Genomic DNA, 17,905 nt, shown 5'->3' with positions numbered 1-17,905 from the left:
CTCCACCACCATCTTTGTCTTTCCTACAAAAGTAGTCTGAGACGTTGTACGAATTCAAATTGACCGATATAATTTCATAATCTTTGCACCAAGTTTCAGTGATACATACAATATCCGGATAACCAAGAGTTTGCAAGACAAATTCAAATTTATCAATTTTGTGTCTGATACTACGGATATTTAAATTGAGAATTTTTAGATTTGCGTTATTTTTGTTAAAACCATGTGATACATTACATAAATTAGAGCAATTATGGAAAAAACAGAAATTCTTTTATAATGATATTTTCAGGCCATGCATCACTATTTAGCAACAGTTGCTTACATGATTCCGATACACCCAGTTTGAAAGAACTATTTTTTCCCTTTGTATTTAATTTAAAACACTTAATAACTTCATTCGGGAAGGCTTCATCCAGAAACGATCGCATAACTTCATAATCTATCTGCCCCTTTATTTTTTCGACATACAGCCATGCTAAATCATCATCTTTTTCAACGCCTTGGATCTTCATGTTCAGCTTTTTGTTGGATCCGATAAGCAGAATCTGGGATTTATCAACTGGACTAATATTAGTTTGAGACTTTCGCACGAAAGGTTTGCTGTAATTCACATTCACATTGGTGTTTATTTTATTGGATTTTATCTCAGATGTTTCACTTCTTTCGTTTGGTTTTTTTACTTTTTGTTCGGTATGGGTGTTCAGGTTTGACACCTTTTTATCTGTATTCAACCGAACATTTGACGAAATTTGTTGCTTGTTATTAGAACTAGCTATTTGATTTTTAAGGAGAAATATGATTTCTTCCTGATCTTGCAGTCTTTTTGCCATCTGGTAAGATAGTTTATCTTGAAGTAAACACTCACTCAAGTTTCTGGCATTTTTTCGAAATAAACATGCACTCGGATGAACAATTTTTTGAGACATGATCGCCACTAACTACAGAGTTTTTCTCTGGATACAACTTTTGAATGGATTTTAGAAAACTTTGTAAAATCTTATTTTCACCGAAAGTATCGGGAAGAATTTTAGTCACAATTAGATCAATTATCTCACTTTTCTTCAGCTTATTTAGCTCCGTTGATAACACAACCTGCTCAGTCGACGCCATGTCGATAAAATCTGTTCCGCAAGGAACGGTTCTAGGACCAATCCACATACGGCTGTCTTGTATGCCGACTATTCAGTAATTAAAAAAAAAAAACAAATATAGAACTGATCATTCACTTTGAATGCATCAGGATGTGGCAAAACCATAGGACAAAGAAACGCAACCACTCTTATACAGACTATTTCTAGGAAAAATGAAAATTATCAACAGTTCTTACATAATTGAGAAAGAAGTGAAGAAATTCATTCTGGATACCAAAAAAGGTTTTATTCCAAACAACAATATAATCTGAGCAATTGTTGAGTAGACGAAAAAAACTATGTATTCTGTCTGTAACTTCTGTTTGTGTTAACTCAATAAACAATATACTCTCATCACGAACAAGCTACAGATTTTTATTTTTGATAGCACTCTATGTAATTTATATTAGTGTGTTCGACAATATACATATTATTATTATTGTATCATTATTATTATCGAGTGTGAATGACCTTAATCGACAACAGAAATCAAAACACAGCACTTCAAAAATAGACAAACCACAGACACAGATTGAATAAATGGAAATCAACTGTAGAACACCTTGATTTCTCTCGCTCTAGCCGAAAGGCGTGGGGTCTACTGCGCAGACGGGGTAAAACCAGCAGAGGAAAGTACTCGAACAACTGAACTATCGACCCGAATAAGATAGCCAGTAGAATAGTTGAGGTCTCTCGCTCCCCATCTGACAAGACCCCCACAGTGTCTACAAAAAAGCCCTAAAACGACTCAAAGCAAATACTCCACCAACTTCAGAGTACTCAAGCGGCTTCACATTAGATGAAATCAATAAAGCACTCAGTCAGACCAAAGCAGGGAAGGCAGCTGGTTTTGACGGAATGTACCCCACATTTCTGATTCAAAGCGGCGCAAAAACATGACAGTAGCTCAAGGACTATCAGTGATGTAATAAAGACCTCTATGCTACCCACAGAATTTAAAAGGTCAAAGATAATTGCAATTATAAAACCTGGAAAAGATAGCGAATCACCTGAGAATTACCGACCGATCGTCTTTCTTAGTTGCTGCTACAAACTCCTAGAACGACTTCTATATAACAGAATATATGCCACCATTGTGTGGCAAAACCATAGGACAAAGAAACGCAACATATCTCGGACCACGCTTATACAGACTATTGCCAGGAAAAATGAAAAATATCAACAGTTCTTACATAATTGAAAAAGAAGTGAAGAAATTCATTCTGGATACCAAAAGAGGTTTTTTCTAATTTTATTAATCAAAATATTCCAAACAACAATATAATCTCAGCAATTGTTGAGTAGACGAAAAAAACTATGTATTCTGTCTGTAACTTCTGTTTCTGTTAATTTAATAAACAATATACTCTCATCACGAACAAGCTACAGATTTGTATTTTTGATAGCACTCTATATAATTTATATTGGTGTGTTCGACAATATACATATTATTATTATTGTATCATTATTATTATCGAGTGTGAATGACCTTAATCGACACAGCACTTCAAAAATAGACAAACCACAGACACGCTATTCTGGTTAATTTGCCTCACAAGTGCGATGCAACCAAGTGCGGAGATGGGCAACACCTGATTAATATTACTGAAGTTTTTTTAACCAACACCAAACCGTTATTTTAACACTTCGACACGTGTTTCGATCACCAAGTGATCATTTTCAAGGGGATCTTAGTTTGATCTTCGTCTTGAATATCACTTGGTGATCGAAACACGTGTCGATGTGTTGAAATAACGGTTTGGTGTTGGAAAAACTTCAGTGATATTCATTACTTCACCAAAGGTTTCAAACAATGTATCACAAACACCCGATTACCAAAAATAGGACAAAAAACATACAGACATTAAGGCTTCAACTAGTAGTCTCACCGCTCAACAAGTGAATAATAGATATCAACTGCTCGACAGTAAAACAAATTTCATGAAAAATCATATGGGTCTTTTGTGTTAACTCCAAACATCACCATCTTCTGGTGAAGTCTGGAGTCTAGTTGTGTGATCAGAGCCATCTGGTGTTGTATGAGCTCATCAACGAGAAAACCCAATGTCAAATACATCAACTTTAAATTCAATCAATTGAAAAACACCCTTATCAGATTTGTGGAGAAAAACTTAAAATAAAGTAGTGCTATTTACTGAATATAAAACCCTGCCATAGAGAGGTCGAAAATTCATTTCAAAGTACTGATTACTGTTTTGAGGGTCATGTAATTTTTTATCAATATATGAAAGAAAAGTATGAATTTCACTGGGGTGATCAATGTCTTACTTTATATTAAGGCAATTATTTGATTGTAATATAAATGACATTTCCAAAAACAATCATTCAGATGCATTTCTTTCAATCGCTAGAATTTTTATTGAATCATAGTCCATTTTGTGACCTTCTTCAAAAACATGATTACTGAGATTACTGTAATCTACTATCACTTTCATGTGAACTGATTATATCTTTAAGTACTATTGACTTTTGACCAATATAATAATTCAGTTTATACATAATATGGAATAGATTAATTGAAATTGAAAATTTATAGGAGTTTTATCCTTGAGTTCTGAAAATGATTTATTAATGGTTAATATGGTTCTGGAAGTTATTTTTACATTGAATTTTTGAAAATTCTGCATTACTTAGATGTTATCATTGATGTATGGTACAAGAGAAAAAATTATTGGAACTGGTGGTGGATTAGTCCCAATTGTAATATTGTCAGACTGTATAGGATTTCCATCCAACTGGTTGTTATTATTGACTTGAACAGCAATGATTGACGTACTGAATGAGATCCTCTCTTAAAGAAGATAACATCAGATGCTATCAATTTGTATTATGATTTCACTCATAGATTTTTTTGTTATCATATATCCGGTGAACATTGTATTTGCAAAATATCTTCCTATGGTTGGACGTCTATAGTTAGATCACAATAGTTCAAAACAATGACGTCTCCAATGAGATAATTCTAGAAATGATTCATAAATTATTAATTTGTTATCATTATCTCCATGACGTTCATTATTCGATGTCAAACGAGTATATACTTTTTTATTAAAAATTTGGTAAACAGAAGAATGCAGAAACAAAATTTCTCAACTTATTTCCCCTAGGGAATTATTAAGGAAATATCTGGTAATATATTCGAAAGACTGTTTTTCTGCTATAACTAGAGAGCATAATGACCCACCTGAAAGATTGTCTTTCTGCGACTACCATGAAATTTTCGAGATATACACTTTCATACTAGAATCTGAAAAAAAATTCCTTAAGGTAAATAAAGCATCAAAGACTCATTGTGATTCCTAGGGCGTTCCTGATTTCATTGCGGTTACAGAGTTTCATCTATACATTTCAAAATGGAAACGGGAACTCGAAAAAAATATTGACTATCAAAAGTTCCTATATTTTTGCATTTTCTACAATCGAAATTTCCAACGATGATGTCTTCCCATATTTAGAAACTTTGTTCGGTTTTGCCAAAAATGTTTGTTGTTGAACTGCAGTATTTCTGCATATTGAATATACCAATTTGTGATATCACTCTTTAGACAATTCGAGCAAAAATTTTCTGATTATTGTAATTATTCATCAAATTTTGGTAGATTTTAAGGAATCATGAGGTCTGTGACCCCCTCTACTGGAGCTGCACCTGTCTGTAATTTGCGAAGCACTATTTCATAAACTGCTGTAAGGAAGAACTGCAGTCGATTTATACTTGTTTTATATCTTATATAATCAAGCGCTTCCTATCTCCAAATTCAAATAAAATGAAGTGTGTGGTATCTCACACACATACACCTCGAATTTTTGTATTCGAAAATTGTATAGATGCCATTATGTGCAGAATATAACATGGTTCAGATGTCCGCCATGGCTTCTCTGCGTCGAGCGTATCCAAAACTCTGGACTCTGGCGCATAAATCAGCCTGAATTTGACCGATGGCATGGGTTATGTTGGCTTTGAGGACCGCTGTGGTTTGTGGCTCATTCGCATACACCTACAACTTTGAAAAAACTCACAAGAAAAAGTCTAACGGGGTCAAATTGCACGAGATCTTGGTAGCCAGTTCACATCGCTTCCACGTGAGATGACCGTGCCCACAAATCGCTCGTGCAGAATATCCAATGTGGCATGAGCTGTGTGGCAAGTAGCGCCAGCTTATCGAAACCACATGTTGTTGGTGTCCAGATCATCCAATTCAGGTAAAAAAAAATTGGTATTCATCATCCTATAGTGTTCGTCGTTGACAGTGATGGCCTAACCAACGTTGTTCTCGAAAAAATATGGACCGATAACGCCGCCAGCCCAAAATCCATACTAAACAGTGACTTTTATGGGATGACTTGGGCAATCTTGGATCTCGGGTGTTGGTTGATCGTTTACTCAATCAGTGGATTCAAATTCTTCCACTACATTGCGAATACTCTTCTCAATAGGACGATTATGGCAACTGTAAAATGGACGAAGCGCGCGGTACGTTGCTCGAACAGAATACCTACTTTGATGAAACAGTTTTATTATTTGCACGTGTTGTTGGATGCTATATTCGTCCATGGTGATTTGGCAAAACATACTGAATCAATGACAAATAATTCGACAGATGCAGCTTCAACAAGACGACCGTTATTATTTGTCAAAGTTTAGAAGTCCCTGTTGAAAGACCCTATACTTTTCAACAGTTCAGATACTAACTCCATCCACTGTAACGGGGTGCAACGATAAATCGATAGATCTATCTACTAAAGATCTATCACTACTGGATGCCAAACTAGCTATCACGCTTTCTTGGATAGCAATACGATACAGGATTTTAGGATACGGAAAATACACATAATATGGAGAATTGCAACGACCAACCCTTGGCGTATGCCAATTGAATATAGAGGGAATTAGCAGGTTAAAATTAGGAAACCTCTCAAAATTGATGACCGAAAATGAGATAGACGTTATAGTCACTCGAGAAACAAATGTAGTTACAGAATTAGACCTACGTACAACGATGTTCATGAGACCGCAACGTATGTGCGCAAAGAGATCCAAGATGCCAAGGCGGGGAGGACTGGAGTTGTGAGGATATGTGTTTACACATACACATACCACATACATATCTGGTGTTTATGTGATCACCACAGAAGTAAATGGTCTGAACATTGCAAATATTCACATATTCCATATGGTCACCTGGCCGCCAAATATAATTAAAACTTCGGACTACCTAGCTACAATATACACCGAAGATTTCAATAGCTATCATAACCTGTGAGGATATGAAAACAACAACGATAATGGTAATCCACTGAAAGTAACAACTTCCACCTTGTCTATAGCTCCAAAAACAAACACACCTTCTTCCTCGGAATATGGCGTGAAGGATATGATTGTGATCTCTGTTGGATTTTGAGCAATTCACAGATGCGGTCACTTCCTAGTTTTTGAACCGTGATCTCAGACTTTGTCCGCAGTCAACACCGACCTGTAGTAACTGAAATAGGCATACAAATTCCCATCGTTTAATCGACACCAAGGCTACGCTGTAACTTTACTTACTATAGTCAAAAAACATATTCCACGGAGTTTCTGGAAGGAATACATCTCAAGCTGGACCAAAGAGAGCTAACAACTATATAACGAATTTGTAGAGTCGGAAGACTCAGAGATTGCTGACAACCTGCTGTCGTCCCTGGACTAAACAAGATTGAATAAATGGAAATCAACTGTAGAACACCTTGATTTCTCTCGCTCTAGCCGAAAGGCGTGGGGTCTACTGCGCAGACAGGGTAAAACCAGCAGAGGAAAGTACTCGAACAACTGAACTATCGACCCGAATAAGATAGCCAGTAGAAGAGTTGAGGTCTCTCGCTCCTCATCTGACGAGACCCCCACGGTGTCTACAAAAAAGCCCTAAAACGACTCAAAGCAAATACTCCACCAACTTCAGAGAACTCAAGCGGCTTCACATTAGATGAAATCAACAAAGCACTCAGTCAGACCAAAGCAGGGAAGGCAGCTGGTTTTGACGGAATGTACCCCACATTTCTGATTCAAAGCGGCGCAAGAACATGACAGTAGCTCAAGGACCCTCAGTGATGTGATAGAGACCTCTATGCTACCCTCAGAATTTAAAAGGACAAAGATAATTGCAATTATAAAACCTGGAAAAGATAGCAAATCACCTGAGAACTACCGACCGATCGTCTTTTTCAGTTGCTGCCACAAACTCCTAGAACGACTTCTATATAACAGAATATATGCCACCATTGACGCTGCTGTTCCAGTTGAACAGGTTGGTTTTAGTAGTGGTGGCAGCTAGTGCGACCGAGTGTTGTCCTCAACAACTTCCATCGAAACTGATTTCGTAAAGTGTGAAAAAACAGCTGTCACGTTTATTGACCTTACGGCCGCATACATCACTGTGTGGAGAGAAAGCCCTCTCTACAAACTGATGAAGGTCATGCCCTGTCTAAAAACTTGCCAGCTAATAAATAGCCTGCTGACCAACAGATTATTTCAGGTATATATTATCTACGCCCTACGAGCGGCGTCAGAAAGCTGAAAGCCTTCCTCAGAATTCAGTACTTGCTTTATTGTTGTTTAACATCTACACAGCTGACCTACGTGAAACAAAATCAAAAAAGTTTGCCTATGCCGACGACTTAGCTATTGCAGTAGGAGAGAGGGCCTTAAACGGAGATTTGATAGCACTTGCCGACTACTTCAAATGATAGCGACTTTGTTCCAACACTAGTAAGACTGAAGCCTGCCTATTTCACTTTTAACGGCAGGACCATCAAATATAAAAATACCCCTAAGTATCTAGGTATAACACTTGACGTTCAGAGACCATCCTGCGAATATAGCCGCCAAAATAACAACACGAAAAATATAATAACAAAACTCGCCGGAACGCATGGGGAGTTGCCGCGACCACACTGCGTACCTCCGCGTTGGCTTTGGTATATTCTACAGCAGAATAATTTGTACCGGTATAGCTAAATATCGCTCACATCAATAAAGTCGACGTTCAGTTGAACCAAACGATGAGAGTAATAACTGGAACCATAAAATCAACTCCAGTGAGACGGCCATCTACTCTGAGTAACATCGCCCCGCCAGATATAAGACGCTCGACAGCACTGGCTAGGGAATATCGGAAAATCATGGCAAACGAACTCTCATCGATCCACGAAGAAGCCCTATTCATCAAACGAGGACGCCAACGGCTGAAATCTAGATATAAGAACCGCCTCCGTAATGACTGATGAACATATTATGAAAGAGCAATGGACAATAAGATGGCTGCCTACAACAGAATTTGACTACATCCAAATAGCCAACCCTGTACTTCAATGGCTTAGTCCTTCCACGTTCCACTTGGTCGAAGCTGAATCGAATACGGATAGGACACTCCCTACACCGATGGGGCCTCACAGTCCACAATGCGATTGTGGATCACCCAGACAAACGATCCGCCATATCGTTTCAGACTGCCCAAATCGTGCTCATGCCGGAAACCTAAGTACAAACTTCGAAGAATACTCCTAAGATGCAATCTAAAGGGTGTGCAATTTGAACATCAATGTATAGTTTGTCAGAGGATCTGTGATATTATATGCGTTATGTCTTGATACATTTTTTGTTGAGATTTTTATTTTTACTTCAGTTTCTTTTTATCATACGGTGAAGAATCCATACGATATAACACAAATTTTGTTATTTTGGTACTTGACAATTCTTTTTCAAAGACGTCCTACAAGAAACTGTTGCGGTTAGGCTCCCGAAACAGTACAACACATGCATATCAAATGTCTATCTGAGTTATTTTGGAGGGGTAACATCAATGATTTTTGATATAAAGGGAATATATCAGGGTTTTATGTTCAAAACCTTGTATTTGACGAAGGCATTGATTACGTGTTCAATCGTATGACAATTCAAAAGACGAATGGGAAGGAAGTGTCTCAGAAACATAAGACAAAGGAAAAAATCATTGAAGGCAAAATTTAGCATTACTATGCCATGTTTTTGGAGTTTGAAAAAAATGTAGGTCAGTATGTAAATGTCAGTGATAAAATTGAACTTGAAATAATTACAAAGTGAATTCAGAAAGTGTACTAGAATCACAAGTACATAATGACACAATTGGAGAAACATATAGCAATAAAACTAAATGAACTGCTTTCACAGACCTCCAGAAAACTTTCATCTCTATACAATAAAATTTGAAAGAATTGAAAAAGTAGGTCATGTTCGTTATATCATTTAGGAAAATGTCCACTTTCATTCTCTAAAAACTGTCTCTATACACCTAGATTCGTGTAGAGATAAGAAACTCACCTTATATTTCATATCAATCGAACACCATATTCGCACCTCTGTTCTCCACATGAAAACAATCACTGTTTTGAAAATTTCCACATGAACTTTGTTTGAAGCACATGATAATAAACGTTTTATGGAAATCGTAAACAAACTGTATATTGGCTATGCATTGTGTGCAATAATAAATTTATTGTCATCAAATTGCAAGAAAACGCGATATGAAGACATAACTGTAACAATTACTTTGTATTTTCTGATTACCGTGCACTGCGATGGGGCCGCAATGCGGAATATATGAGCTTGCCAAAACATTGGTTGTCATGATGTATCGAAGAGAACATTTCGAATGTTGAGAATGTTGGAGGAATGATATTTCTGAGTTAATGAAGCTATGAAGATATATCAGTTTTCATTGAAACCTATTCAATTCCTCTTCAAGGATAATAAAATATTCCAAAAATTTGAAAATTTCATTAGTTTACACACTCACTTGGTTATATTACTCGACATTTACAATGTTTGTTGTATATTAATGATAATATTAGAATGTGAATCATAACTTGTCCCTTAATTCGTGAAGTAGTAAAAGCATATGAATATCTGGTAATGGAAGATTTGCTCCAGATACGGAAATAGGAATACAGGAAATGGATTGCCTTGAACTTTATCAAGTTTTATCAAAACAAAAAATAACACAGCTTCCAAGCGAAAGAACTCTTTTCACTTTTGAATAAAACTATCTACGAGTTATTATCAGATCAGTTCTCTTGGATAAAATACGATAATTTATGCATTCGGAATTTCACAAATTTTCAGACTGGAATATCAGTAATATTACAATGTTGGAAAATCACCATACTGCCATAAAATAATATGAAGCTTGCTTCCCTCTTTTATTGAGTCAATAAAAAATCGATTTTTGTTTAATTTTTCATATTTTTTCTAAATTGATGTATAACCAGATATTTTCAAATTTCAACATATGACAGTTTTGTCATTTTGTCATCCAAATAGTTATATGATCAGTCCCCGGTATTTTTCTGTTATCTAGTTATCTTATTCGCATAAAAATCCGTGAACGGTGAAAGATAAAGATTGGGCTGTAACAAAGTTGCCCTTTTTTGATTACTTACTATTGAATATTACCAAAAAATAGCAAAAAAAAAAATAGTCAAAGAAATTCAAAATTTGTTTTTTTTGCCATTTAGAACTTCCATTGCTCGATGAGAATATGATCATAGAATTTCTATATAGGTTGTTATCAAACTTGAGATCCCCTCAACTTTGAAATTTCGAAAACGGATAAGTATTTTTTGAAGAAATGATTTTTCGATCGATAATATTCATATATCATCGTAAAATTGAAAATTTTCTGAAATACCTAAGAGTTTTGATACTTTGATGATCATCTAATGATTTTATTGTCCTTTCTAGTCCTGATAATCACTCGAATGGAAGCAATTCTAAAACTCTAAATGTACCTATCATCGCTGGTTCTCAAAAAACTCCAAGTAGGTAAAATTTGTTGATATCACAGACCTCTAATTTTCACAGAAAGGTTTTGCCACTTTGTTTAACTTCCAGAAGTTCAGTAAAAAACTAAAATTTCTCTAGCCCCCATTTAGGTTGATGTTGATTATAAATGTTTCGTTTTTTCAAAGACGAAACACAAGCACTACATAAAACTCCTTAAGGCGTTCTAAGAGCGGTGCCTGTGCGAAAGTAGCGATTCACATAGGATTTGAATAGCTGAAGATTGAATCCATTTGGAAAAACGTTTTTAGTAAGTTCATTCCACATGAACACATTTCTCCAGATGAAAGAGATCTCGAACAGTGGAGTTCGAGGTATACTGAGTTGAACCCCAAAAAAGATGAGCAGCCACAGTCCGTGGCGTATTTCTCATATGTTCTGCTCTTGGTGGAATCAAATGTGCCAAGTCACTTGAACACTTCCCGTGAAAATATCTATAGAAGAGAGACATATCTTCAACTTTTATTCTATGTTCCAGATTATCAAGTGATGTTCGCGTCTCCAATCAGGCGGATGGCTCTTTTCGGGATGGAATTCAACAGCTTAAGGGTATGCTCAGGGGCAAAGCTCCATACATGAGAACAATACTCCAAAGGAAGTCTGATCTGAGCTTCATAAAGCACCAAAAGTTGATGAGATGTGTTTTCTGATTCGGAACAGTGTTCTGAGCTTTTGAAAAGCACCCTTTGCAATTCCTGCGACAGGATCGTGCCAAGACATATTGGTGTCCATTTTAAACCCCAACAAACTTAGCAAAGCAGAAAGCGGAATTGTCTGTTCTGACATCATTACATCCGGCTCGGAGACAATAATCTTTTTGGAGAAAACCAATGCCAGGGTTTTTGTGGCATTGAATTGAACCTGAATACTTCCATCCCAGTACAAACTCCTGCTGTCTGTCATCCGCAGCAAATGTCCTGGAATCCAAATGGAATGACTAGACAAGTTTGATATTCTTGGCAAAGCAATACATTGGATTTTGGTTTTTTTTTCAATAAGTCGTTGATATACAATAAAAAGAGGGTTGGAGACCAAGACAGATAAATTCATTCATGGTTTGAGGATGCTAACCAGTCCATTTTTCTCATACAATAATGTGAATTTTTTATTACTGGTTGACTTCAGACTAAACACTGCGAGAGGCGAAATGCGGGCTGGGTATGAAATTTTATATTTAATTCAAAATTCTGGAAGTTGTTCTCGACGTGAAAAAACCTTGATGGAAATACTGAAAGTTCGTAATATCATTACACTTTAGGTACTTGTTGGAGTTGTTGAAAATGAAAAAGTAATTATCAGAAACGTAATAAAAGTAATAATAATTAAGTTGATGATCATAAAATTATGAATTATGAACATTATTAAAAAGTAAAACTGGAACGTCTGGCGTAGAATAAATCCAAAACAGGCACTTTTTACAATAACCAGAAATGCAATACTCTTCTCGACGCACGTTTCACCAACCAAGTTGTCGTCTGCAGGATATGAAGAAAACGATTACCAGGAATGTTAACATATATACGTGGACTGTTTAAAAAATGAGGTAAATGTACAAATTTCGCAGGCTACGTACATTCGATTAGCGATTGTTTTTTATTGTTTATGTTGGTACACTCGTTTCGAACATATTTTCACAGTTTCAGCTGCTTAGCATGTTCAGTTTGTTGATGAGAGGAATAAAAATATCTGTTTAAAATCTGTATTTCCGTTAACCAGCTGTCGCACCCCTACGAACGACAACCCTCAGAAGTCGAAACTTGTGCGAGCTAAGGATTAATAAGATCTTGCTTTTCAACGTGTGATTCCTAACACGGGTTGGACGATAGCAAGTGAAAATCGATTGTTCAGACTGGGGCTTAAACCACCGACCAACACGGCAGTCAATTCGAGTGAGTGAACAAATCATCCACGTCAAACCGCCTGGCTACCGACCAACTGAAGTGTTTTGCGTGCTCGGCAATTTTCTGCTATCGAAAAAAATTCATCAAAGAATTTGCATCAAATTTTGTGTGAAAAATGGCATACGGAGATTTTACTCTGAGTCAGCAAAATGTTCACAAGTGGTACACAGAACATCGAAAAGATTCGAATGATGACGTTTGCCTCGAATGCCCCAGCACATCAACAACCGATGAAAATGTTGAGAAAGTGAAAGAAAATGTTATGGAGAATCATCGAATCACCATTTGAGAATCTATTGAAAACATTTTCCTAACAGCAGAATAAAATTATGGTCTCTCGACTCACGTTTTGCTAACCCAGTTAGCGTCCTCAGGAGATCATTATGGGCAATGGGAACCCGTTGTCTCCTTTCATGACGAATCTGTTCATGAGCAGATTTGAAATGGAGGTAAGGAAAGATTTGGATTACTTTCCACTAACCTGGAATTGAAATTGAAAATAACGAAGAACTACCATTCCTGGATGTACTAGTTATTAAAAATGTCAATATATAAAGAGAATACGAACACTTTCAGGTATATACCTGACAGATCCCATCATTGCCAACAACAAAAAATAGTGGGACTGTTCACAAAGTAACGGGTATCCATCAAACATAATGGATAAATAAAACGGAAAACAAAAATGTATCTTCGTATTGCCTCAACTTTTCGAAAAGAGGAAAATTCAAATTAATAGTGCTTCCATATGAACCCAAATATATTAATGGGTGGGTCCGAACATAAAAAAAATTCAATATAAGAATGGATTTCAAAACTGCACTGGGCAGTCCGAAAGACAAAACGTTATTGGAAAAAGAAAAGTCTGGGATTTACGAAATAAGCTGCGAGAATTATAACAAGAAATATGTTGGTCAAACCAAACGGACTATTATTAGCTCGCTACAAGGAACATATTTCGCATGTTCGATTTCATATACCGGAAAAATCTAGTTTCGCTCAACATAACATAGAGAGCGACCACAGAATAAGTGAAAAATGTTTGAAATTGTTAAGACAACATGATGATGAACATGATGAACATGAGATTTCTGGATGCCTTCGAAAACTTGGGAATCGACAAGTGTGGAATGAGTTCCATGAATAACGACAAAGATTCTATTTCGAATAGACCTTTGTATGGTCGAATACATAGTAATTCTAAATGAAAAACATGAATATTTGAAAAAAATGTAGGCGATAGTCACTAACATAAAGGAAATACAAAACAAATTAGAGCTATTGAAAAAACAGTTAGTTTAGCTTAGAAACAGTTACAGGTAGTACTAACCGGTAGTAGTTAGGTACAACTAACAGGTATTAGGTAGGCCACTAGCATATAAAAACATCAATATAATAGTAAAATTTAGTCATAATGATCTCCTGAGGACGCTAACTTGTTTAGCGAAACACTGGTCGAGAGACCCATGGTGTTGGTAAACTTTTTTGATACATTCATTTTACGTCAGAAGTTCCAGTACGAACTATCAAACTATTAGAGAATGTGGCCATATCGGTTGGCTCATGCCATATAATGTTTTCGAAAATTTTGGACATGAAGCGTGTGGCAGCGAAGTTCGTTGCTGAATTTTGACCAAAAAAACCGTCGCATAAATTGTTGAATGACGTCAACGGCAATCCAGATCTGCTATAACTGGTGACGAATAATGGGTATATGTTTATGACATCAAAACACAAAATCCAATAGTTCCAAAGGAAGAGCCCAAGGAGAGCCAAGTCCAAAAAAAGCACGGCAATTTCAATCAGATATCAAGGTTTTGCTCACCGTTTCCTTCGATTACCGTGGCGTATAGTGCATCAGAAGTTCTTCCACAGGGTCGTACGGTCAATATGGAGTGTTATCTTGAAGTTATGCGCCGCTTGCGAGAAATAGTACGAAGAAAATATCCGATATTATGGAAAAACAAGTCATGGCGTTTGCATCACAATGATGCACCTGCTCGCTGATCATTGCTTATTCGTACTCTTTTTGGCCTAAAACAACACCGTAATCATGCCTCAGCCATGTTCCCAGGCTGTTCCCAGGATTGAAGAGACCTATGAAAGGATGGCGTTTTGTGACGATTGAGAAGATAAAAACTAAATCGCTGAGAGAGCTCAAGGATATATAGGTACCAAAAAGTTAATATCAGAACTGCTTCGAAGATTGAAAAAACGCTGGCACAAGTGTATTATATCTAAAAAAGAGTACTTCGAAGGGGACAAAATAGAAATTGATGAATAAAAAAACGGTTTTTTAGAAAAATGAAAATTCACCTGATTTTTCAACAGACGGGTGTGAAAATTTTGTTTATGTACGCCTCGACGAATGAACGATATTCCTGGCGAGTCGTGGCTAAAATCCGCAACAGAGAAACACGTCTTTTCAGTCTGCTATCTTCAAAAGCTGGCGATAGTTCGTCCCACAATTCTTTCACTATACGGCAGTTTTGAACATGGACGTAGTTGATGACATCGAAGTTTGTTTTGACTATCAAGAATGGAAACTTTCTTATCCCTATCATTTTTTCGATCTGGGGAATTGCCGAAGTTGAGCCTGACATTCAAGCAACGGATTTGTTTGATCAATGAAGGTTATTTTGCACAAATTTGACGCATGAGTTGGGCCCCTAAAAATATCATTTCTGATCTTAGTGATGAATGAATTCCAAAAATATTCGATCATATGTTATATTGTCGCAAAGTTGCAAATATTGCAAAAGTCAAAAGAATGTTTCTTTATTTATAAAATGGACAACGGTATTACTTGTATAAAAAAGAATTCTATACCACTGCTAAATGATATGAATCCTCATTGAGAATAACATTGCTGTCATTGAGAATAACAATGACAGCTACTCCCTGAAATTCTTACTTTTGTCCATTACACTATTAAACGGTTTTCACAAGAACAAATGATATCATTCAATAAAAGTTTCAAAAATCAAATTCTTGCAACGTTATATATTTTCAACCCCGTACACTCGCCCTTGTACAAGTTGGATACGTCCTATATTGTAGCATGTGGGGTTCTTAGGTATATTTATATGATAATAAATACAATTATCAACAATTCAGCAAATAACAAATATGTTAATTTTGATAATGATCTTCAAATACAATGATATCAAATACATTTGATAAAACGATACTTGTTTGATTAGAAATGAATGAATAGGTTTTACTTCATGCATGGAAACAAATATTATACAAATGATATTCAACCCGACTCATCAACTCACATATCAGCTGGTAAATCCATAAATCCTGTTATGATTTTGATCACTTCATATTGAGCATTCGTACAAATCACAGTAGAGATGATATAAACCTTCTCGAGATTTCGAAGGATATGTTTCATAGTTTCGGTTTCACGAAATAATTTCATGGATACAAACATTGTACTTTAATGAAAGTAATTAAACACTATATTATTGTCCATGTTGAAACCGTCAAACGTCAAATCTGTGTTAGCGAGTGGCGTTTCCTTACGTGTTTTAGTTATCGATCGCTCAGAGGGTGGTGGTAAATACCAAGGTTACTAGACCGTAGAGGGCAACTTGTCGTTTCAGGGGTAGGAATTTTATCGTTTCCACCTTACACCACAGAGTGTTCTATATTGACTTGCTAACAAGTGAATTTAGTTAACAGAACCGTAACTTAGTTCGATATAATATAATCACTTCTAAAAAACATGAACAGCCAACTCACTTGAACGATGATGATATTCACATATTACGAATAATATCTTTGATTAAAATAATTCCATCGATTGCGATGGACTCAGTGAAAAAATGATCTCATTCTGTTGTCTTTTCATTCTTCCTTATTCAAGGCATATCATCTACTTTTGTATAGAAAAAAACGTTTTTCCGACTATGTGGAAAACAGTATTGGTAACTCCAAAAAACAATAATCCAGTAGAACTGAAAGATCTGCGGGCCATCAGCATCATTCCTGTTTAATCTAAAATAACAGAAAAAATCATAGAACAACAGCTTCGCTCACACTTAGATAGTAATAAAATACTACCAATACTACAGTCGGGTTTGAGGCGTGGTTACAGCTGTACTACAGTTCTACTGAAGGTAACCGACTATATTTCCGAAGCGAGTGACCGAAAACCATCCTGGATCCTCTAGATTTCAGCAGGGCATTTGTCACCATCAATCATGAAGGATCATTATCGATCTTTCACTACATTGGCTTGTCAGATGAATCAATTCTTTTTTTTCAAAACTATCTACACCACACTCTGTCGTCTATTGTGTATATAGTTTCGAAGAAAAGGAAGTCGTTCTTGATGTAGTACATTCCATACATCTGAATTTAAAGATGGACGTTCCTCAGGGATCAATTCTTGGCCCCCTCTTATTTACGATATACACCAATCAATTAGTGAAATGCCTTCAGTATAAACCCAAATCCATTATTCTATTGAACCACACATGGTAGATGACGTTAGGAAGTGGATCTCGACACATTCTCATCCCTTGCTGAAAATATGTTGTTAATGAACTCAATATTAGTATAGGCTATGATGGATTGGAAATTTTGAAGGGAGCAAAAAATCTTGGGGGGACTATACAGGGTGTTTCGAATTCAATCCTCACCATTGGGATCTCGGAAACTATGAGAGAAACGAAGATGGTTATATTGGAGCAAAGTTGCGCATTCACCTGACTAACAATATTTCGTTGAGAAAGTTCTGAAATTTCGAGTATATCCGAATATTCGAGTATATTCGAAAATAAAGTACCACTTCCACATCATCACTTTTTCCCTGCTATATAATGGTGTTTTCAGATTTGCTATACGACGTTTCGTCTTCTGGCCACGATCATCAACTTTATTTTTTTTTGTGGGCGCTACATTGAATTTTTTCTGTTTTGATTAGAACCAGATTTTACCTTTTCGATGATGTATCATAAGTTCTCATTCTTTTTCGAAAAATTGGGGAT

At 36.2% G+C, this 17,905-nt stretch overlaps 1 protein-coding gene across 1 annotated transcript in view; it reads right to left on the bottom strand.

Annotated features, from left to right (window-relative positions):
• LOC111509614 (galactosylgalactosylxylosylprotein 3-beta-glucuronosyltransferase P) overlaps positions 1 to 9,621 on the bottom strand; it is a 126,079-nt gene extending 116,458 nt beyond the window's left edge. The window contains exon 1 of the mRNA XM_074185081.1: positions 9,487 to 9,621. Within this exon, the coding sequence (XP_074041182.1) occupies positions 9,487 to 9,537 (51 nt within the window). The 5' untranslated portion in view covers positions 9,538 to 9,621. The remainder of the gene's footprint in view (positions 1 to 9,486) is intronic.
• Positions 9,622 to 17,905: the final 8,284 nt, after the last annotated feature.

The sequence above is a fragment of the Leptinotarsa decemlineata genome, unplaced genomic scaffold, assembly GCF_025532065.1.
Source record: "Leptinotarsa decemlineata unplaced genomic scaffold, Ldec_3_MD MMD2_P_RNA_scaffold_2, whole genome shotgun sequence".
NCBI classification, from domain to species: Eukaryota; Metazoa; Arthropoda; class Insecta; order Coleoptera; family Chrysomelidae; genus Leptinotarsa; species Leptinotarsa decemlineata.
Note: the sequence above shows the minus strand (reverse complement) of the source record. Positions and strands in the feature narration are given on the sequence as shown.